The following is a 23,048-nucleotide window of genomic DNA, read 5'->3' as shown; positions in this document are numbered from 1 at the left end:
AAAAAAATATGATGTTATTTGATTTTTATGTCACTATTTAGGGTTGGGCAAAAAACTCGAATTCGAAGAATTGAACCGATCTCAATCCGAATAAGTAGTACTAAATCCGAATCGGAATTGATTAAATATCTGAATTATTCAAAATTTTGGTATTTAAAGAACTGAAGTATTTTGGATATCCAAAATAGATTTATATACTTATATATATTAATTATTTTTAGATTTAATATATATAAAAACATCCAGAATATATATGATACTTTTAAGTTTGCTTAAATGCTTGAAAATATATACAAATAATCAAACGTAAATATCTTAAATAGTTAAAATATACTCAAAACTCCAAAAATACTTAAATTATTATTTATCCTCTATCCAACTATTTAAACCAAACCTACTTCAATTGATTATCCAAATCCGAATCAAATCTTCAAAGATTTAAACTGAAGACGAAATCCAAAAAAAACCCGAAAACAAACCCGAACGCCCACCCTTAATCACTATTTTATATATCCTATATGTGTCATCATAGGTTACAAAATACGTGTTATCGTATAATTAATCGAATTTTATGCGTACCATCAGATACGTTTTTTTATAATTAATAATATTTTATACGTACAATCATATAAATAATCTCATATATTTTATTTTAAAATTTAATGTGAAATATAAAAACCGTAATTTAAGTTGGTGTTTGAAATTGGACTTTGTATTGTATTTTTCTTATATATATTGAAAATATTTTTATAATAGTTATTGGAAAATATGTTAGTAAAAATCAAATTTTGAATATATGTATATTTTTGAATGAATTTTTGATATAAATCAATTTTAAATTATTATTTTGATTTGAATATATATATCAAGTAACATAGACTCATTAATTTTTAATATAATGTAATGGACTTTCAATTTTTTAGTAGCATAAACCCATTATCTTTTTTCCTAATTTACTGCTATTCATGTTTCCAAACAATACTATTTTTTTTAACTACTATCCATATTGCCAAACAATCTCAATGTGTACTTCAACTTTAATAATATAGATATCCATCCACCATTCATATTGGCTGAAAGCTTACGTCTTATGTAGGTTGTGAAGCTTGTTGTGTTTCTGCTTACAGCTTGTGTAGGTTGTGAAGCTAGGCACTCGCTCTCCGCCTCCTCAAAATTTCTAAAAGATCTTTGTTGATTGAGTTGGTTACACTAAAGGACACTTTTTGTCTTTCCTTTACAATGAGAGACACTTCTCACATTTGACACACTTTCTGGTGAAAACTATGTGATTTTTTGACAATTTTACCCTTTAATGAGAAGGAAGAGATGTTTGTGGACATGGATGAATGATATATAAATATTTGTGGACATAGATATATAAATGTTTTTGTTTGTGGAGAGAGTAAGTTATGGACAAACAATTTTAACGTACATATCTTTTATATCTATATTTTGTATAAATGATATTGATTAAATAGTAAGAGTGATATTGTTTGAATCAATGAATTGTAGATATACAAACTGTGGATGGATTAATCGTGGATATCATAGATCCACTATCAATAGATTGATAAAACTATTTTTGTGGAGTAGCAAAAACAAAGTACATTAATAAAGCAACAATTTGAGATGATCATTCATTATATTTGTACAATAAGAACCAATGAAACAAGAAGCACAACAAAAGATGAACATATTTTACATCACCTCTTAACTGAATCAATAAAGGTGGAGTACGGGTATCAAATCAACAACACATAAGCATGACATTGGTTGTGGACGGCTCACCTGCAACCACTTCACCAAGCAAGACATCACTAGAAGTCATCTAGTCACCAGAGATCTATTCAACCATCTATACATAACCCATCCACGCTCCAGCTATCCACACACCGCCTATCCACGCAACCCCCATCCACACGCTACCAGTACACATCTTTTGCAGATCTGGATTTTGAAATAAGACTTTCCAGATCTGGATTTTGAAATCCACAACAACACTAAAAATCTAACAAAACAAAAACGAGAATTGATTAACAGAATTTTGAAATCAAACTCATAACAACAAAAAGATCCTAACTTTTTTAACAGAGAAAATGTATAGACGGAGAAAGAGAAAGAGGTTACTGGAAAAATGAGGAGAAGAGAACCATGAGGCGGAGCCGTTCGTGGAAGAGTAAATGACAAAGAATACATAAAAAGAGGAGATGAGAGTGCCGATGATTACGTCGTGTAGATCGTCACGAACAGAGGTTTCAAATTCACCGCCTCTCGAAACCCATTTCGCCAAGCCTCCACCATTAATCTCTCAATTTTTAAATATCTCCTTCAAATCTTCATTACAAAAGATTTGTATTTGTCATAATTCTTTCCTTTTCAAATCTCAATAAAATAGAAAAGAAATGTTTCGGAGAGAAACTTGAGAATGATGAAGACATGATGAAGAGAGGAAAGAAGAAGGTTTGTTTAGGTTGATGCCACTTAGGGATAGTATTCTTGATTCAGTAATTTGTATACCCAGTTTATTTATTGATAACGACAGATGCATCCAGACTTAGAGAGACAAGAGAAAAAGTAATTTTTGAGTTGAAAGAAGGGTATGATGGACAAACAATACTAAGAATGTGCCTCTCAAGTGGAAAGTGTCTTTTATTGTAAATCTAAAGTCATAAAGTGTCTTAGGGAGTAAAAAATTCTTCTTCTAATAGTTTTTCATTACGGGCTTTCCTAACTTAACAGACTATCTTTCTTTCTTTTTTCGTCGATAACAGACTATCTATGAGTAAAGATCATACATGTATTTTCAAAATAATTCATATTGGTATACACATTTATATCGAATTTTAGGTTCATCTTAGCATATGGATTTTTTAACATATGCACACAATAAATATGTGTTATAAACTCAAATACAAATTCTATAATAATCAAAAATTAATAAAATAAAATCTATGAAAAATCTAGTCTTATGAAATGATTGCGAAATCATCCACCAATTCCATAAGATTAAAGGATACGTTTCAAAAAGTTTAATCCCAAATATTCCCTTACTAGCAAATGTAATATTCGAATTCAAACAAAAAAAAACCTCATTTTAATTGGAAACTTTAATACCCGTAAATAGTAAATTTTCAACTTCTTCTCCGAAGTTTTAGTTTAACATTTGATTTGTTCTTCTTTTAACATTTCCTTCTTTTCTTTTGGCTGTGTTTCAATGTCTCTCCTTTCTCATTCTATTCTCTTTGCATAGATCATAAGCCAAACTAAAAAAAAAAAAACAATGAGCGAATCAATGAACCATCATCACATGTCTTTTACAAAGAAACTCAAATCAACGTTTTCCATCGCCGGGTGTTTCCGAACGACCAACCATCCCCAAAGTCTCCCTGAACAACCACCATCTCCGACAACTCCAAATGAGACATCTACACAAAGCCCCACCAAGACCAAATCTCCTAGACTCACTCGAACCTTGTCCAAATCGCACGAAAAATGCAAAAATCTGATCCACCGGATCGGGGAAGGCGGACACGGTAAGCACATTAGACGTCACACGACGGATTTTCACTATGATCCGTCGAGCTATGCGCTTAACTTTGACAGGGGAGACGAGGATCAAAATGTTAATCGTTTTCCACGTTACAATTTCTCCTCTAGGCTGCCTCGTTCACCGCCTTCCTCCGCCACGGCAACAGAATCGTCGTTCACTATTCATAACCTTTTGCGGTGATCATTGTTTGACTCAGATTTTTTATTTCGTTGTGTTGTTTTTGTTCTTCCAAAATTGTGGATTCTTTTATGTTTCAAGAAAGAAAAACTTACGAGAACTGAGCAATGATATCGTAGGCCTAATAAAAACAAATTTGTAAATATTGTATTTTATTTTTATCAGTTTCAGCGGGTTTCAAAAACTTTTGATTGATATCCTATCTCTCTCTTATGTAACTTGAGTAAAAACTTCTTTGTAGTAATAACTCATAATCTTATGGTATGGAGAACTCCACGCGGCTTATCAGTACGCGTACGTTCGTAGTCTGTTTTGAACAGGAGACCTGCTCCGGTTAGCAACATGTTCTAATCAGCTCCGCAACTCAAACTTTGTAATAAGGGAACAACATGTGTTCCTTTACTTTCCGTTGCCCACATAGCGCCGATTTTTTTTTGTTCCCAAGCTCTACTTTTCTGATTTCAAGAATTTTCTCCAGAGGACTGTTCTTTGGCTTCTTTGAAAACGCAGAACCTGTACAGAAAGACCCTGAACACGATTACTCAAACCGCAAACAGTCATTTCCCGTTCGTGGTTTTCGTCTTTTTGACCATTACATTTTTTGTTTCTTTGTAACTTACTTTATTTATCATTTAGCAAAAAAAAACAAACTTACTTTAGTATTTTCTATATTCACTAAGATAAAAACAAACTTACTATAGTATTTTCTATATTCACTAAGAGTTTTAATTTTTGACAATTATATACGCATTTAAGTAGTTTTAAAAATGCGTATATGGCTGGATATTCACTAAAGTTGCTACACATGACAATATTCTTTGAAGATAGATTATTTCAAATTTACAACCATGCGTCTTCCACTAGCAGGTTAATTCCAGAGAATAAGTCAGAACCCCCATAAGCTCTTAATCTTAAGCTACTAGCTGATGAAGAACTTGAGTAGGATTAAATAATAATGGTTTAGAGTACAAGCATGATTGTGGAGGATTACTATATGTGCAATGCAATGAAGGCTTAGTTATGCTCAAGTGAGGTTAGTGAAAGTAGAAAACAAACATAAAATCTGAATATCTCATTCAACAAGGAAACTAGAATAGAACCAGTGCCATGTGCGGCTAAATTTCATTTGAACATTTATTTTGTTCTATAGATTGTTTGAGTTCGTTTTTTCTATCTTCTAGAAGTATCGTAAGTTGTCACTGGGATCTGAAAACCGAATATAAGTCTTTGTATATGAAGTGTCAGCCAGAAGTCGATACCAACTCTAACTCTAAATTAGTCATCTTAAACTACTAGTCCTAATCTTAATTTTCCATCCAGTTTTAAATAGTTTGAAATCTGTTAAAAATATTTTATATAATAAAATTTAGATGATTTAGATGAACTCGTGTTTGATAGTTCAAAATTAAAATATAATATATGAGGTCCAAAATATGAGTCTAATTTAATAGATTAGATATTTTTTAATTTTTTTCAAATACAAATGAATATTTTTTAAAAAATTCTAACAAAATAGTTTAAAAATTTATTTCCAAAAAGCAATCAATTTGAATTTAAATTATCAGTAAAATATAATGAAATATTTTATGTGATTTTAATTTCAATTTTTAAATCAAAATTAAATTAATTTTAATTTTAATTATATTTTAATGATAATCAGAATTTTAATTAATTAATTACGAAAATAAATTGCAATAAATATTTAAGATTTTGTTAGAATTTTTGAAGGAAAGCTGTTTATTTGTATTTCAGATAAAAGATTAAGATATTAAAAGGTATTGTAATTAAATTATGTGTAATTTGATAAAAAATTTAAGGAATGGTCAAAATAAAAAATCACACGTAAAAAATCGTAAGACTCTAATTTAATAGATTATATATAAAAAAAAATTAAGTTTGTCTTCAAGAAATGAAAATACCGAGTGGTTAATTAATGAATATTCTTGAGAAATGTGCTCTTCTCCATGCCGGCAAACAATTGAAGTATTCAATGAACATCCTTGCTGAACAACTCTTGCCAAAATTCACTAAGAAAATGTATCTCGATCACTGACAGTTGACCTCAAAAATTCATGTAGCTAGTAACCTTGATCCAATAACATTTGAACAAAACAATAGATGTAACAATATAAGGATCCAAATCCATGAGATGAGCAGCCTTGCTCAGCCAATCTCCATGTATTATCTTTCTTTTTAACCAGGACCACCGATGAAGCATATGGATAAGCAGTATGCTGAATTGTCCCTTCAATAACTCTTGAGCCATGCAATCAATTTCATCTTCTAATACACAAAATATATATAGGGTTTTGGTTCAGTGGGTTAGCTCCATCCATGAGTTGTATCTTGTGATTGTGGTTATTCCTGAATCGAGGCAACTGTACTAGTTCCTCAAAGCTATCCTTAAACTGCATGGTTAATTCATCCAATGGGTCATTATGATATTGATTGTCGTTGTTACCATCGATTGACGGGTTAATATTGTTCATATGTAACTGAGCATCTCATTCCTTGATATTTTCCAATGATATGGACTTACCTCATGTATTGATCCTACCTTAATGTCATGTAGTTATTCTTTTGTTCGCCCACTGTATTTCCAATTCGTAAAAATTACTAGTTATGCGGCCAAACTTAACTTGTGCAACCATTGTATTTTCAAAACAATGCCATGACATCCTCAATGGTATTACCATCATGAAATCTTGAAATTGATAATTTCGGAACTTCCATTTGAACTACTCCACACACTGCAATCTTACTGCCATCAGATATTGATACCTGAGACACTTTCTTTTCTATAAAGTTATGTGTTGACTCAAAAATTTTGAGGATATACGACGTCTTATTCTCATACATTACTATTACTCTCATAGTAGTTTAATCATTGACACCTACAATTTGGTTCACTGAAATATGAGTATATCACACTCTTCCAACACCTCATATGTTCCTTCTGCATCCTTAGTCACATTGCTTTTTTCATACTCCTCACACTCCATTAAGAACAATTGTTGTTTTTTTTTTTATTCAAGAAGTGTTCCGGTGCATACTTCTCGTCACAGTAGTAACACATTCCTTCTAAAATGAATTCACTCATTTTGCATTGAAAAAAAAATTTCCTTAAAGGTTGTCATTGCTCTTTAGGCTTCACTATATCTCTAGTGTTATCGACTTTCATATCCTTCTTTCAAGGTAGCAGATCTTTGCCCTGTGAAACAACTGTCTGGCCCTTATTAAATGATTATCAAAATTGAAAAGGCTTTTGTGAAGATGAGCTTACTCATCATATAAACGCCCCAAAAACTAATCATTGTCTTGTCGTTTCAGGTCTAAAGGTACGAATGTGCATTTGAGTATCACTTCTCAACAACGTCAAGTATGCACTCATCAAAAAATCATATGACATATGAATATGTGACTTAATCAGCTCAAATTTAGCATGATACTATAGTATTCCTTATGTCTCTTTTAACTATTTCAACTCTGCAATCAGATAATCAAGAATTTCATCGGATCTCCTCTAATCAACCATTTATATATGTTCTCCAACTACACATCTCTTTGTTCATCATCATGTATCACATAGTGATGCCAAGTAGCTCCATCTAAATGTAAGGATGTGATTCCTACCTCAAATTCTTCTTGAGTATTATCAACACAAAAATGTTAGCTTTGTTTACCATTTCTCACTATCAAATCTCAGAAAATCAATTTTTGTTAATTGTGTTAACTTGTATAATGATTAGGCATTATTCCTTGAAAATTCTAATGAAGAAGATGTTCACTTTGGATATTCCGTGTCGCTGTTATTGCCGACAATTATTCTGATCCTTAGTGTTAGATGTATTCCTCACACTATGTGACATCATCTTGATCGCTTCAACCATATCAGCAATTCTCGAGCAATTAAATAGTTATGTGATGCTACTGTTCTATCCAGTGACAGAGCTTGATCCATAATTTGATTGAATCAGTGCACCATTGCTTTCTCTGCTTTGTGCATCACTTTTTTCTCAAAAGAGCTTGTGCTTGTGTTTCTACAATGGAATTCGCCAAGATCGTTGCCTCTAATACAGTGACAGAGGTAAACACAATCTCCATATATGAAGATCAAATTTCTGTTCGTAAAACAACAGCTCGTAGCTCAAACATAAAAGGTTACAAATTAAGAAGAGCCTTCAAACAAAATGAAACGAAGTACGGATTGTATTAGATTTCAAGAGAAGAACTACGATGGATATTTCTGATTGAATCTATGTACAAAAATGAATCTACTATTTATCTTCTTTGAACGAGTTGTAGTCATTCAGTTATGTTATAGCCACATTTTGACCAAATGTTGGTTGCTCCCAACTGCCTCAACCGGCATACGGCTAATACCAACAAAACCACTCAACTTCCTTCTTTTTATTTACTCTATCAAATTACCATACTTAAGAAGACTCACAAGAGTTGAAAAAATGATATTGTATGCGTAATTGATAAACTGTACATGTGTATTTTATTTGAATCAGTTACAGTAATGTTTTGAAAAACTTTTGATTAATCTCTTATCTCTCCCTTATGTAACTTCAATTAAACTTCTTTGTAGTAATAACTCATAATCTTATGGAGAACTCAACATGGCTTATACCTTCGTCTGTTTTGCACCAAATATTTGATCATCCGTCAGCAGCTCTGTTAAAGTAAGCTCCACAACTCTATCTTTGTAATAAGGTAACATATGTTCTTTTGCCCACATCAAGACAAAGATTGGTTGCAAGTTCTATTTTAGTTATGAAGAATATTCTTTGGCTGCTTTAAAACACATAATCTGTAATCAAAGACCATGAACACATCACTTAAACTGGAAATGGTTATACTTTTCCTTAGTCTATTTTGCACCTAATACATGATCATTAGTTAGCAGCTATGTTCAAGTTAGCTCCACGACTATATCTTTGTCATAAGTAACCATGTGTTATTTTGCCCACATAACGTTTAAGTTTGGTTACAGCTCTAAGAAATGTTCTCTTGCTCCTTTGAAAACGTAGAATATGTAACCAAAGACCCTGAACATATCACTCAATCCGGAAACGGTCTTTTTTCCTTTTTTTTCCATTTGTGGTTTTCAATTGGCAATTACATTCTTTGCAAATGTTTACAAATTTACAACCATGCACTTGAACTAAATTAGATTTTCATCTTCATTTGAAAACACAAGATTATGTAAATTATAACTACATTCATAATTTATATACTTTGAGTTTCTTATAATTTTATTTAAATTTGCGCATTTTTATATTAATTTTTTTTAAAGTTTAAGCTTTAAATTTGAAGGAAATTATAATTACTACTCTATGTGGATTTTATTAATTTAAATATATAAATTATATGAAAATAATTTATGAGAAATGTTAACTTTCAGTTTTATTACATGTGTATAAATTTAGATTTCAATTTTTGAAATAAACCAAAATCGTTAATTTGAGATGTTAATATATATTAAATGTTTAGATTTGATGAAGAGTAATTTTTAATATAGAATGCAAAAATATTTGTAATTATTATATTAGCTAACCCATATTATTACACTATATCATAATTTAAAAATATTTTGCTTTTATAAAGTAGTCATTAGAAGTTTAATATGTATTGCGTTAATTTATAATATTTCTCTTTTATGGAATAACATATGTTCACACTAAATTTTATTTATGTATTTAATATTTTATAGTCTAGTTACATTTATATATATAGAAACTATATAATAATAATAAAAAAAGAATAATAATTGGTTTCTTAGTGTGTCTGGCATTGTTTGAAACAGAAAAGTACCCCCTTTTAATGTCTTAATTCGTCAATATTTGGTTCTATTAATATAAATGAGTAAATGTATTTGCTAAATCGTTTTATATTTGATTAATGTATTGTATGATTGATGAAGTGATCCGTAAAAATCTATAATTGTAAGAATATCAACTTTAATCCGTTTCACTATACTATAAAATAATATAAATAAAAGTTAAATCTTAAATATTTTACTTTTACAAAGTGAATATATATTTATCTAATTTTTAATATCTAATTTTTTTAAAAAAAATATTTTATAAATTATAGTTAATTATCATAGATTTAAATTTTAATTTTTAACTAAATTTATAAATGAAAGTATATTGTAGGGCTTTTGTTATTTTGTGCGTATATGTAATTTAATTTTAAAAAGTGTAATTTAATTTAGTTTTATAATTTACAAATTAATTAAGAAGTTAAATTAGTTTATTTTATTTATTATTTAATTTTATATTTTATAACAGAATAAAGTTATATATAATATAATAAATTTTATATTGCATATATAAGTCAAAGTTAAAATAATATTAATGTATAATAATTAGAGTTTTATCCAAATCAAATTTATACCATTATTGAATATCATGTTATTCCAAATAAACATCAACCAAACCTACCCTTGTTTATTCTATTTATTATTTGGAGAAGAGTATCTACGAAGACTCACACCGGAGGAGTAGAGTATCTACGAAGACCCACACCGGAGGATCTTTAATGACTGCTCGATATTGGAGAGAAACGCGGGTTTCCTGGCATGGTCGGAAGCATTGACTGTATGCATTGAGAGTGGAAGAATTGTCCAACCGCTTGGAAAGGACAGTACGCACGTGGATCAGGAAAACCGACTATTGTCTTAGAGGCTGTGGCTTCACAAGATCTTTGGATTTTGCACGCTTTTTTTGGTCCTCCAGGTACCTTAAACGATATCAATGTCCTCGATCAATCTCTTGTTTTTTATGACATTTTAGAAGGTCGGGCCCCAGGGTAAAGTACGTGGTCAACGGACACACGTATAAGTTGGCGTACTACCTCACAGACGGTATATATCCAAAATGGTCAACATTTATCCAATCTATCACACTCCCTCAAAGTCCTAAACAAGAGTTATTTGCTAAAGTTCAAGAAGCAACCCGAAAAGATGTGGAGCGGGCTTTTGGAGTACTACAATCCCGGTTTGCGATCGTGAGAAACCCGGCTCTTACAATGAACAAAGCAAAGATAGGAAAGATTATGAGAGCATGTATCATACTACACAATATGGTAGTCGAAAATGAACGAGATGGATACATTCATTACGATATATCTGAATTTGAAGAAGGAGACGTCAACAGAAGTTCAGAGGTCGAAACCGAGAGGCCTACAAATCTGAATAATATGTTTCCCAATCGGAATGATCTTCGTGATAGGCATATGCATGAACGATTGAAGAATGATTTAATCGAAAATATTTGGAACAAATTTGGTGATGAAGATTAATAATTAGTGTTTCTTGATTTCTTTATATTTATCATTGTATCTTTTTTTTATCATGCAATTAATAAAATTTAAATTTCAATTTATAAAAAAAAAAAAATTTTGATTCGAATCCTTAACTATTCAAACAAAAACCAAAAAAACAAAAAATTACTATAATATTCTTAAGGATTAATTTTGTGAGATGTTTTTGTGGGAAATTGTTTCTTATATTTCAGGACGAACCGGGATAATGTCTTCTTTCTCATTTGACTACTGGTTTTTGGCTGAAGTCACTGCTTCAAATCTAAAAGAAGACAAATTTGTGAGTCAATTTAGTTAGTAAAATAAATGGTTTAATCTATTATGTGTCTTTACGTTATTTGTTTGCAGTATCTTCCTGTGGGAGCTACGAGTTCTACTGCTTTGCACAAACAATGCCAAGAGACGATACTGGTGAACAAAGAGGGAGATTCATGGAACGTGAGTTTGCGATTTAGCGAATCAGGCGGCAAGTATTACATCACAAGAGGCTGGAGAAAGTTCTGTCTCGATAACAGATGCGAGATAGGAAACTTATTTGCGTTCAATGTGGTTGGAGATGGAAAAACTACTCCATTGATGTGTGTATGTCCGGAAAGAAAATAGTGCTCTGAAATACTGAGCAAATACTTGAGCAGAAAGAGTGGTGAGTCTTCATTAGGTGGTGATTCATAATCATGTTGTATTTTAATATTTAATCATCTTATAAACTCTTATGTGTAATCTTTATATTTAATCATGTTTTTATTTAGGAATTTTTCTATCTTTATGTAAAATTATTGTTTTTATCTTTAATTGTTATATTTTTATGTTTAATTATTGTTTTTATGTTTATTTCTTGTATTTTATGTTAAGTTATTCTATTTAATCATCCAATATATGAAAATTATATTTCACTAAACAAAAAAAAAAAAATTATTCCTAAAGATTCCTACTTCGAGATCATCATTGTACACACATTTTTCACAAGAGTCCTTAGCTATTCAAAAAAAAAATAATAATACTAATCTAATCCTAAAGACTCCGCAATGGGTATCACCATGGAATAAAACGACATCAATAGTTCTCTTTTTTTTTTTGTAACACAGACTAACAATAGTTCAATTACAAGAAGACAGCAAAAAAAACATGAATTTTAGCAAAAAAACAAACAAACAAAACCATGTAGAATCAAAAGGTAAAAAGCATAACAATTCTGGAAAAAGCTATGATTTTGATTCTTCACGGGTTTTCCCGATAAATTTGTCATGATAATATAATAATATAATAGCAGACACCAAGTAAGAACCACCACAACATCAAAGGTTAATACTAAATTCAGATTTTATATGACAAGGTGTTTCAGGTATATTTCTCAGTGTTTTAACTATAAGTTCTTGTATATTTTAATCTTTAGCAACCAGCAGAAGAACTCTCGAGTAGAATTGAATTATAATTGTTGAGAGTAGAAGAAGCAGAGGATTACTATAAACACAAAATAAGAAAAGATTTGACACAAACAACATATATACTCAAGGCAGAGACGGAGAGAGAGAAGGCTTAGTGACCTTAAGCTCTCCACAGTCACTAATGAAAACCGTCTTGAGAGGTCTGTTCCACAATGATCTTGCGTTCTGAGCTCTTTCATCTCCCAGAAACTCTGCAAAATCGTTGAACTGTCGAATCTTCTCCGACGGCTTAAACGTTGGCACTGCAGCTATACTCGTCACCACATCTAACCCTGCACAGAGATTTTGATTTCTTGAAATTAAACTCTAACATTAAGAAAAATGTCAACTTAATTATATACCTTCAAGCACAGTTCCGAAGACAATGTTGCCACCGTCGAGCTGCGGACAAGGACCAGGTCCTGTAGTGATCAAGAACTCGACATTTCTGTACTCAGGATCGAGTCTGGTTTCATCGTCGTCGTCGTTTTCAGACAAGCAAAGAGAGACGAGTCCAGGACGAGCGTGAGGGAGGAGGAACGACTTGGAATTGACGACGTCGGTGTTTCGAGGCAAACTAAGAGGACCAACCTCCGCCGTGTCTCGCCGCAATCCTTGCCTTCCGGCGAGGAAAAACTGACCGGGGAAGATTTTGTGGATGGGAGTGTTTTTGTAAGAGGTAGAGGAGGAAGTGCACATGAGCTTGAAAGAGGAGACAGTGAGGGGAACATGACGGCCGTAGAGACCGAGAACGACGCGGCCGAGAGGAGTGGAGTCGGGGCAAGGCGTGGTGGAGGAGAGTGTGGCGGAGGGATCGGAGCGGAAGTAAGTGGGACAGAGGGAGAAATCGAGGAAGACGCGGTCGGTGATTGTTACGTCGGGGGAAGGAATCTGAGGGGACGGGGAGACGGTGGCGATTGTGGTGGAGAGGAGGAGGTTGCGACGGCTGATGGAAGCGGAGAGAATCGGAGGGATGAGAATGGATGATGATGATGCCATTGGTGGAATGATTGCAACGTCTCTCTCTCTCTCCTCTGATATTTAGCTTTCTTCCACGACGCCGTTTAAACAAGGTACCGTATGATTGATTACTGGACCGGGCCGACACGCTTCGTTCGCTCTTTCTTTTTTCTTTCTCTTCTAACCCGCATTTCTTATGGGATTCGCCTGATTTGTATTTTAACTATTTGGATCATATTCCAATCAGAATTTTATATTTTTTATCATATATCAAAATACTTGTAGACATCGAATTTTTCCTTTCAATATGGAAATAGTAATATCATTAAAATAAAATATAAAATTATATAAATATATATTACGAAATATAATGCAATATTATAAATGATTTAATATATATATTAAAATTATTAATGATATGAAATTATATATTTTAAAATTATATTCTGATTTTAGATGTTGGAAAAGACCTAAATCAAATTTTTAATGATCCACATTCTACCATTAAAATTATAGTCTGGAAATTTATATATCTGAAATTTGGAAGCCCCCCCCCCAGCCATCTTCCCTAAACTTCATGGCTCTGTTGTTGAGAGACGGCTGTGAGAATGGAATGACCCGCTTGGTGGCCCATGTCTCCACCACTCCCCGTCTAAAACCTATTCATAAACTGATTTTCCAAAATCAAAAGCTCTTGGAAATTAAAGTTCTAATGTCATTCATTTCTCACCCTTGGTTGATTTTCAGGAAAGAGTTGTGAATATGGAATTGTCAGAGAAGATTTTGTTAAGACTCTGAACCATTATGGTCAGCGTATATTATGGGACATTTTGTGGGACGTACTCTCCATGTAGGTAATTAGGATTTAGTCCTTACCAGACAAACCTGTTAAGATCGATGATGTAGTCCTTAGTTTGAGAAGGAGAATGAGAAATGTCAATCCAAGTTCCACATCAGAAGTTAAAAAAGAGAGTATCTGATATATAAATAAAAGTTCAACTATAATTAGCACAAAGCCTTTAGAAAAGGAAGCCAAAAAGTAAATCCAAGTGGGCTAGTCTCTTAGTGCCAAAATGGACAATATCGTACTAATCAGACATTAAAGAGTTGGACATGGAATTTCACAGTCCTAACAATTAGTATTAGAACACCAAGTTTGACGAAGATCTGCAAGAAGACAAAAATACCCTTCAGGTAGGAATGAAACCCTTCAAATCGAAAGAGGAGGTCTGTGGCAGAAACGTTTGTGGGAAAAACATTCTCAAAGGAAACCCTGCGATTACTGGTACAAGGTGGTACCAAGATGATTCACTAAAGCAAAAACACACAAGATGTGTATAGTCCTAAGTTTGAGGAGAATAATGAGAGATGTCTTCCAAGTTTCACATCGGAAGTTTAGACAAGGAGTGTCTAATATATAAAGAGAAGTCTAACTCTAATTTGTACGAGACATTTTGGGAAAGACACCAAAATATAAATCCATGCGGGCCAGCCTCTTATGTCCAAAGTGGACAATATTACACTAATCGGATAATAAAGAGTTGGACATAATCCCAAACAATCACAACAGATGCATAGTTCATCAGCCTTATGACGATCTTGTTTCACATAGACAATCCTTAACTCAAAGTAAGGTCCTCAAAAGAAACTTCTGGCATATTACAGATGTCCCTCTGGTTGTACGGGAATGAAACCCTGTAACAACTTTCGATCATCCCGACATCACAACCGTCCCTTGACCTAAGAGGAGTACCAGCTCATCTTTTCTCCCATAATGACCTCACATTCTTTGGTAATTTTATCGGGAAGACATTCAAACTTCACCCAAACACGGAGTGTTGTGTTAGACTTGAGGTTGCTTGCTTAGTGCTTGTATTGAATCTTGAAAACTCCCTCCTAGTGAGTATTTCTTCCTTCGTTCAGGGGTTGTTATCCATGTTAGCTATCCATAGCTTCCACCATAGTGCTAGGGATGCCAGGAATGGGGAAACACATATAAGACTTGCTCCAAAAATAAATAGATCAAGAAAAAATTATAGAATAAACAACACAAAAAAAAAATTAAAAGATAAGAATGTGGGGACTATACCATGGAGAAAACCTCAGATACTGAGGATGCAATAGCCAGTGAGAATTCAAAGTTGATTGACATAAAAAAAACTGTGCTGGAAGTGGCAAAACTAAACCTCAATACGGATAAAAGCATCACCCAATATCCTGCAATAGTGGCAACTCATGATCAGGAAAGTTCTCCAGGAACTGGATACAATGGTGAGGTCCCAGTTAAGGAAGTGAATGATAATGTCAAAGTTCAGAAAGACAATGAATAATGGTCAACAGTACCTTAGAATAAGTCACCATCTGGTCGCATAAAAATAAGCAATCTAATAAGTATACTGACATTGATCGTACTGCTACTAGCTCACTGTTCTAGTACCATCTGCTCAGCAACGACTTGGAAGAAGGAGAGGTTGAGGAAGACATTTCTAATGAGGATATTTAAGTGGAGTCTCAAGCTGCAATAGCCAAGAGAAAATAAATGGAAAACAAATAAAGGGGACCGTAGTAAGGAGAATCAGAAAAGCAATCCAAGTGTGAACAATGGAACAAATAAATATCAGAATAAAGGTGTCAAGAACAAACAAACAATTCAAGCCTCCTCACGGAGACACTATATATGAAGATATTGATTTTCATCTTCGAATACCCATGGTTTCAGAAAAAGGCACAAACATACGGGTGTTCGATTTTGGATTCAGTTTACCAAACCATCTTTTGGTTGTCTAATTGAAACACATGTTCAAGAAGATTATAGTGTGCCTGTTCTTAACTCTGCTTTTTTCTAATTGGAACTTTCTAAATAACTATGATCATCACCGTCTCGTCAAGATCTGCTGAGACCAAAATTTTACTGTCTCACTGCTGTATAAGAGGTACCCAATGAATTACCGTTTGGGTTACTTCATATAGAGGTGAACAATTTCTCTACTGTTGTGTCTACGCATCAAACTTCTTATTGGATCGACAACAGTTTACTTGTGTCTACCGTTAGGAAGTAATCCACTGTTTCCCTTTTGATGGCGGATGAATCAGTGAGAATTGCATTTTTCTGTAAAATAAAGAGATTAATATTGTTTCGGACAATCCGTTCCTGGCAGGCATTGTGATAAAAATTAATGTTCTGATCTCCCAAGATCATTCATTGAATTATAGACTTATGCCAATATAACTGCTCTTCAATGCATGCTAGATGAAGCCATCTATCTATTCATAATTTCTAAAAGACTTCCATTCCAGCATAGCTGAATTAATCACTGCAACATGATTGTCAATGCATTGTGATTTTTGTTTTCTCTATCAAAACACATTAAAATTATTAGATGAATCTTAAAATTCAAATCTTAAAATATTTTCAGTAACAATAGATTTTGAAGTAGTTAATAACACCGAATTTTAAAGTAATCTTTTAAATTAATGTTTGAATAACATGAATTATCATTTTAATAAAAAATCAGCTAAAATTTTCAATTGAATACACCTTTTAAAATATTATTTTAGAAAATTTAACGATGTGGATGTGATTAAGAAAAACTAAATTTTGTTTTGATTGAAGATAGAACTTGGATATTTTATAAAATAAAATTAAAAAGAATATTATTGTTCTTAAGCAATAAATTCAAATTTGACCAACACTAAACATTATACCCTTGTAGTGATCCGAAAAAATAATTAGAATATTTTAAAAAGTTAATAAATTTAGAAAACTAGGTGTTTAGCCCGCACATGCGGGCATAAACTTCTTATGAATACTTATTAGTTTATGTTTTATTAATCTAAAACCAACATAATAAGTTATTATTTATGGTTTTAAATAGTTAAATCAAATATCAAAGTATTTATACATGTCAAATATTTTTTTATCAAAATATATACTTACTATTGTGTTAATTTTTTTAAAACACTAATATCTTAGAAATAGTTTAGAAAATATCTTTATATAATTTTTTTGCTTGACTAATATTTAATTATCAATTGTTTTTTTTATCTTAACTTTTTTAACTTTTATAATAAAATATTATCTTCATATAGCAACACAATATATATAAGAATAATCTTATTTTTTATAATCAATATTTAATGTAACATATAACATACAAAACTTTATACTATTAAAATAAAATTCATTTTTAATTATGTATAAAATTCAGTAAAGATATTGTTTAAAATTCGTTTTTAATATAACATAGAAATTTAATATTATTAACATTCATTTTTAATTATATACAAGATTCATTAAGGATAATTTTAAATTAATATATTAATGATTCAGCTAATAACAAATAATAAATCAATGATTTAGCTAAAACCTACTAATAAAAACATGACAAGTAAGCAAAATTACCTAAAATCATGGAGAACATGACAAATAAGCCAAATCACTTCATAAATAATAGTATAGATTACAGTGACATAATAAACATACTTGAAATTTATTAATAAATTTATTGTCAAACTGATGTTTAAAATACACATTTTAACCATGCTCTCGAATATCAGAACATCTGAACTACCCTCTACACAAGCATTTCCAACATCTCTTTTTCCCTTTTCATTTTCTTCATATTTTGTATAGAGCATTTTTGTATTTTTTTTAATTATTTGGTTTGTCGTAATATGCTTTGAATCTGTGTGGTAGGGATCGGCCGATCTGATTGTCGAGGACTGTCAATCCCAGGTGATTATTTACGAAATTTTCTTTTAGATATTTTGCTTTGGTTGGCCGATCGGTAGCACAACGATCAGTCCATCCTTGTCAAAATCCAAAAAAAAAAGTTAGACAAAAAAATTCACTTATATATATTTATATCTGTAGGGTTAAAAAACCTTAGTATGTAATTTGTAGAAAATCACTTCCAGCCCACACTAAATTTTACTATGAAAATCACATCCATCCTAGTAGTCACACATAACGTATGACTTATTCATATGTCAGGTACCCGATTAGTTCCAAGTTTTAATCCGAACTGAATCGGAATCTCTGATGAGAAAGTCTTCGAGTTATTTTGTATAACCGAACTGGAACCAAACCTCTTTTCTGGTTGGTTGGGCTTTTCGGAGAGGTCAGGTTTTTCCTGGGTTAGGATATATCTATTTGACAATTACAAATTTTATTCACATATATTTGACCGTTACAATTTATATTCACATATTTGACCATTACAATTATAAATAATAAAACAAATGATATTCAAATTCTTTTTATTTGGGAAGCAACCCAAGAAACCTTTCTAATTACACAAGAACGAAAAAAATCATTTGACTCTCTTCAAAAAATGGGTAATTGAATGTGTTAACTAATATTTTAAGCCTTCAATGGAGGAATCAATATCAGACATGGTCAAAGAAGCTGTAGAAGATAACGATGCAAGCGTAGAAATAGATGAAGACGATGAAAGCGAGTGGAGATTAGAGGAAGATGAAGACGAGGTGAGATGCAGAGCCATACTATTGCCTTCGCTCCAGGACCGTGTGATAGGGAACCAGGCAACCTCGGACCTTTTGTGGCGACAAGATCTTTTATGAAGCGCGCAGCTGCAGTTTTTGTGGTATGGACGTCGTTCGATGGAAGCGTCGCAGCTAGAGATGCATCCTTCGAAGATGTTACGGAAGATCCCATCCACTGATCCAGCAGCCATCATTCACCGTGAAAGAGAATCACTGTGAACGCGTTGTCGTTTACAAAGAGAGTTTTTATTATTGTCAAAGATGAATGAATTCTGATTTTGGGGTTATTAATGTTTTTTATAGTTAAGCAGAAATAGTGGTTGAAGAAGTTGGCGATCGATCGTGAGAAGCGTGTGCGTGTGTGTTATGGCTCTCTTTTCGGGATCTTTGACCAAATTAAGGCCATCTTCAAAGGGGGAGCACATGGGGTGTGCTTGGGCTTAATATATTTGGATTTAATCCAAAAGTGGGCTAAGAGCAGTTTGGGAGGGCTTGTCGAAGAGCTGTGCTTAAGGGAAGTGCTGGTCGACGTGGCAAGTGTGTATTGGTCGAAAAAAAGAAAGGGAACACGGGTTTTTCTTTTCCCCATTTCCTAGGGTTTGCGATCTATCTCTCTGTCTCTCGAATCCACACACGGCGACGAACGGGAGAAGCCAGTTCCGTTCGATTTCCGACCGAAGCACACCGTGAATCGATCTTTTATCTCCTCCTCACCGATCTTCTGTATCACCCTTGAAGGTATGACCGATGTTTTGTCTCTGCTCTTTTCTCTCCTCGTCTCCTCGTCTCCTTCGTTTATCGTTCTCATCGATTTAGGTTTGTAGGTATGGGTTAAGCATTTTAATCGATATTATCCATTGTTTACGGTTAGATTCTTAACAAAATTTTGTCTCTGATCTTTTCTCTCCTCGTCTCCTCGTCTCCTTCGTTTATCGTTCTCATCGGTTTAGGTTTGTTAGTATGGGTTAAGCGTTTTAATCGATCATATACATTGTTTACGGGTAGATTCTTAAGAAAATAGGAAGTCGATCTTGTTTATGGCTTCGTTTAGGTTCTTAAGAAAATTGGAAGCTGAAGATTCTCTTTTGTTTTGTTTCTGAGGATTGAAGTTGCGGATAGTCAGGCCGAGAGTTAAACCGGCTAAGCAACAACAAACAAGCCTTTATCGAAAGTAAAAGGTTAGTCATATGTGTTTTCAATAGCCAATGCTTGAATTGAGTTGTTGTTGTGTTTAGTTGAATAGTTTAGTTAGCTTTTGATTTCGTTTTTCTCTTCGCGTGTATCAGTTTGCTTTGAGTTAACTAGTTTCATGGTTTAACTCACAAAACTATAAAGTGATATGAAAGCTAAACGAAGATGTGAAAGCTAACCAACAAAACTTAGACTTAAATGATATTGTAAGCTTTAACAAAACACTCTAATGTCTGCAATAAGTGTCTGAGTTGATGAAAGTAGGTAATGGTTATTAGCTAAGAATTAACTACAACTACTACCATTTAAACCCGAGATTGTGAACTCAATCTCTCTTCATCATCTTCTTCTTTGTATGAAATCGTTTCCTATGGATTCAAACAATAATCCTAGTCAGTCTCAATCATACTTTAGTCTTCTTAACTTCCCTTATGATAGATTCTCTCCCAGTGTAAACTTCTCCTCTTCTCAAACCCAAACCCCTTTTCTTAGTTCACAACCGAGTTCCCAGCCGAGTCAACCTCCTAGTCAAGCAGAAGAGACACCAGAAGAGCGTAGAGAGAGAAGGATATGGTCCACACAAGATGACTTAGTCCTAATAAGTGGCTGGTTAAACACATCGAAGGATTCCATTGTTGGCAATGACCAAAGGGGTGGGTGCTTTTGGAAGCGTATAGCCGATTATTATGCATCAAGTACTCATGTACTTGATGGTGCTGAGCCAAGAAACCATGAGCATTGTAGACAACGGTGGCAAAAGATTTCTCGCGAAGTGAGCAGGTTCTGTGGAACCTATGCAGATGCAAAGGGTGAGAAAGCAAGTGGGATGAATGATTTGGACATTCTGCAGAATGCTCACCAAATCTTCACTTTGCTGTATAAGAAGAAGTTTGGTTTGGAGTATGCGTGGAATGTCCTGCGGTTTGAACAGAAATGGTGCGACCACACCCCTATGAACCCAACTCCGAAGACAACCAGCTCTAACAAGAGAAAAGCCGATGATGCAGCACCATCTACAGAATCTGTTGTTGGTGAGCATGAGAGCAGGCCTCCTGGTATAAAGGCCATGAAAAGGTTAAGGAACAAAGGGAAAGACAAGGATGCCCCAGCTTCGAACATTAGTCAGATATGGGAGATGAAACAGATAGATTTGGACGTGAAGAAAGAACTTCAAAAGATGTCACTTCTTGATACCCTCATTGCCCGCAATGACACTCTTGATGAAGATGAGAAAGTCATTAAAAAGAGCCTAATGCGTCAACTATTTAAGGAACTTTGAACTGTCTGTTGCAAGTTTGTTTGCCTCTGTCTTTGATATGTTTTATGCTTTAGGAAACGAGTCTTGTAATGAACCAGTTTGGTTTCTGGATATGTTTTAATGAATCAGTATTGTCTTCTCTTGTTTTGATGAATTATGTTTTAGTTTCATTCTTGCACAAGTGTAAACTTCAAAACTAATAACAAACTCTGTTTTTTGGTTTCAGGTTGAAGAAGACATGGGACTTGACTCTATCTACGACTATGGAATAAACAGCCCATTAGACTATAGTTCTGAAGACGAGGCTGATAGCAGTTACTATGCTCTGCAACTTGGTCTTGCTGAGGTTGGATACACTGGCTGTGAAGAGGAGGCTCAAGCTGAACCTGATTACGGAACACAACTGATGCAGCTCAGGGATCTGCAAAGCCTTGCAGAGCAGAGGGTGGTGCACCTGGAGAGGGTTTCAGAGCAGAGGTTGGTCAACCTGGAGAGGCTTGTTGGTGAGAAGAAACCATTGATGTGGGCGTATTGTATTTGCTGCATTGTGGTAGCAATGGCTGTGGCGCTATTGTATTTAGTTTAAGAAGGTGAAATGATCTATTGTATTTTGTGTATCATGTACTGTCGGTAAGGAGATGATGTAGTGACTTGTATTTTGCGACATGTACTGTCGGAGTAGCAACTATCACGTGTAGTATGAACTGGTGTTGTATGTCGGATCTATTGTCATGTAATGACATGTATTTTGGAACCTAGTATAGTAGCAACTATCACATGCATTTGGATTGTTGTGTGGAACTATTTTCAGAATCACATGTAGTTGGCATGTAGTTATAAACGAAGAATCACTTTGAATCAGAATCACATCGACTTGTCCCAAATAATTGAGCTTCTATAATACCTATAAATACAAGTCTCTTCTTTCCTAATGAACATACAATTCTCTTCTCTCACTTACTCCTTTCTCTATCTTAATAATATTTTGCTTTCATGGCATCTTCTTCCAACAATTTTCACTATCATTATGATGCAAATGATGATAGTTTAGATCAAATTTTTCAAGAGCAATTTGATAAAGAATTAGAAGCTGCTGCAGAGGAAATGCCGGCCCCAAAGAATAAACGTATCTATATCGATAGAAAGCGGGAAGAAGGTCACAATCGGTTATGGAACGATTATTTTAGTGATAATCCGACTTACCCGGAGAAGTTTTTTCGTAGACGATTTCGAATGAACAAATCATTGTTCTTGCGTATTGTCAATCGTCTCACTGCAGAAGTTCCATATTTTCGACCAAAAAAGGATGCAACCTTCCGGGATGGTGTATCACCGTTACAACAATGTACTGCAGCTATCCGACTATTAGCATATGGGGGTGCGGCGGATGGTGTTGACGAATATATACGTATTGGCGAAACAACGGCTCGTGAATGTTTGGAACACTTCGTCGTCGGAATAGTTGACTTGTTTGGCGATGAATACCTACGCCGACCCACAGAAGATGATCTGCGAAGGCTACTCTTTTACGGAGAACGACGGGGTTTTCCCGGGATGGTTGGCAGCATCGACTGTATGCACTGGAAATGGAAAAATTGCCCAACCGCTTGGAAAGGAATGTATTCACGAGGCACCGATAAACCAACTATTG

The 23,048-nt window shown here is 33.5% G+C and overlaps 4 protein-coding genes across 4 annotated transcripts; 2 read left to right on the top strand and 2 right to left on the bottom strand.

The window, feature by feature from the left end:
* Nucleotides 1-194: 194 nt before the first annotated feature.
* Nucleotides 195-12,051, top strand: LOC103833743. Its single transcript, XM_033276403.1, has one exon. The coding sequence runs from the start codon at nt 3,281-3,283 to the stop codon at nt 3,728-3,730; it is 450 nt and encodes a 149-aa protein (XP_033132294.1). The 5' UTR covers nt 195-3,280; the 3' UTR covers nt 3,731-12,051.
* A 403-nt stretch (nt 12,052-12,454) lies between these two features.
* On the bottom strand, nt 12,455-13,540 carry LOC103833742 (peptidyl-prolyl cis-trans isomerase CYP28, chloroplastic). The gene is made up of 2 exons (XM_009109812.3): nt 12,846-13,540; nt 12,455-12,776 (listed from the first exon to the last, which is right to left on the bottom strand). Exons 1-2 carry the CDS (start codon nt 13,480-13,482, stop codon nt 12,568-12,570), a joined length of 846 nt encoding a protein of 281 aa, XP_009108060.1. The 5' UTR covers nt 13,483-13,540; the 3' UTR covers nt 12,455-12,567.
* A 5,126-nt stretch (nt 13,541-18,666) lies between these two features.
* Nucleotides 18,667-19,194, bottom strand: LOC103833741. Its single transcript, XM_009109811.3, has one exon. It carries the CDS (start codon nt 19,140-19,142, stop codon nt 18,798-18,800), a length of 345 nt encoding a protein of 114 aa, XP_009108059.1. The 5' UTR covers nt 19,143-19,194; the 3' UTR covers nt 18,667-18,797.
* A 325-nt stretch (nt 19,195-19,519) lies between these two features.
* Nucleotides 19,520-22,987, top strand: LOC117127101 (glutathione S-transferase T3-like). The gene is made up of 2 exons (XM_033276396.1): nt 19,520-19,686; nt 20,058-22,987. Exon 2 carries the CDS (start codon nt 20,495-20,497, stop codon nt 21,416-21,418), a length of 924 nt encoding a protein of 307 aa, XP_033132287.1. The 5' UTR covers nt 19,520-19,686; nt 20,058-20,494; the 3' UTR covers nt 21,419-22,987.
* The last annotated feature ends 61 nt before the right edge of the window (nt 22,988-23,048 follow it).

Source organism: Brassica rapa, chromosome A08 (genome assembly GCF_000309985.2).
Source record: "Brassica rapa cultivar Chiifu-401-42 chromosome A08, CAAS_Brap_v3.01, whole genome shotgun sequence".
NCBI lineage: Eukaryota > Viridiplantae > Streptophyta > Magnoliopsida > Brassicales > Brassicaceae > Brassica > Brassica rapa.
This window is presented reverse-complemented; position numbering and strand designations above follow the sequence as displayed.

Excerpts from the sequence above, each read along its gene's own strand:
- LOC117127101 (XM_033276396.1), top strand. The coding sequence starts at position 20,495 with ATGAAATCGTTTCCTATGGATTCAAACAATAATCCTAGTCAGTCTCAA.
- LOC103833743 (XM_033276403.1), top strand. The coding sequence starts at position 3,281 with ATGAGCGAATCAATGAACCATCATCACATGTCTTTTACAAAGAAACTC.
- LOC103833742 (XM_009109812.3), bottom strand. The coding sequence starts at position 13,482 with ATGGCATCATCATCATCCATTCTCATCCCTCCGATTCTCTCCGCTTCC. Across the intron at positions 12,777-12,845 it reads CTTCGGAACTGTGCTTGAAG|GGTTAGATGTGGTGACGAGT; the intron begins GTATATAATTAA and ends ATCTCTGTGCAG.
- LOC103833741 (XM_009109811.3), bottom strand. The coding sequence starts at position 19,142 with ATGATGGCTGCTGGATCAGTGGATGGGATCTTCCGTAACATCTTCGAA.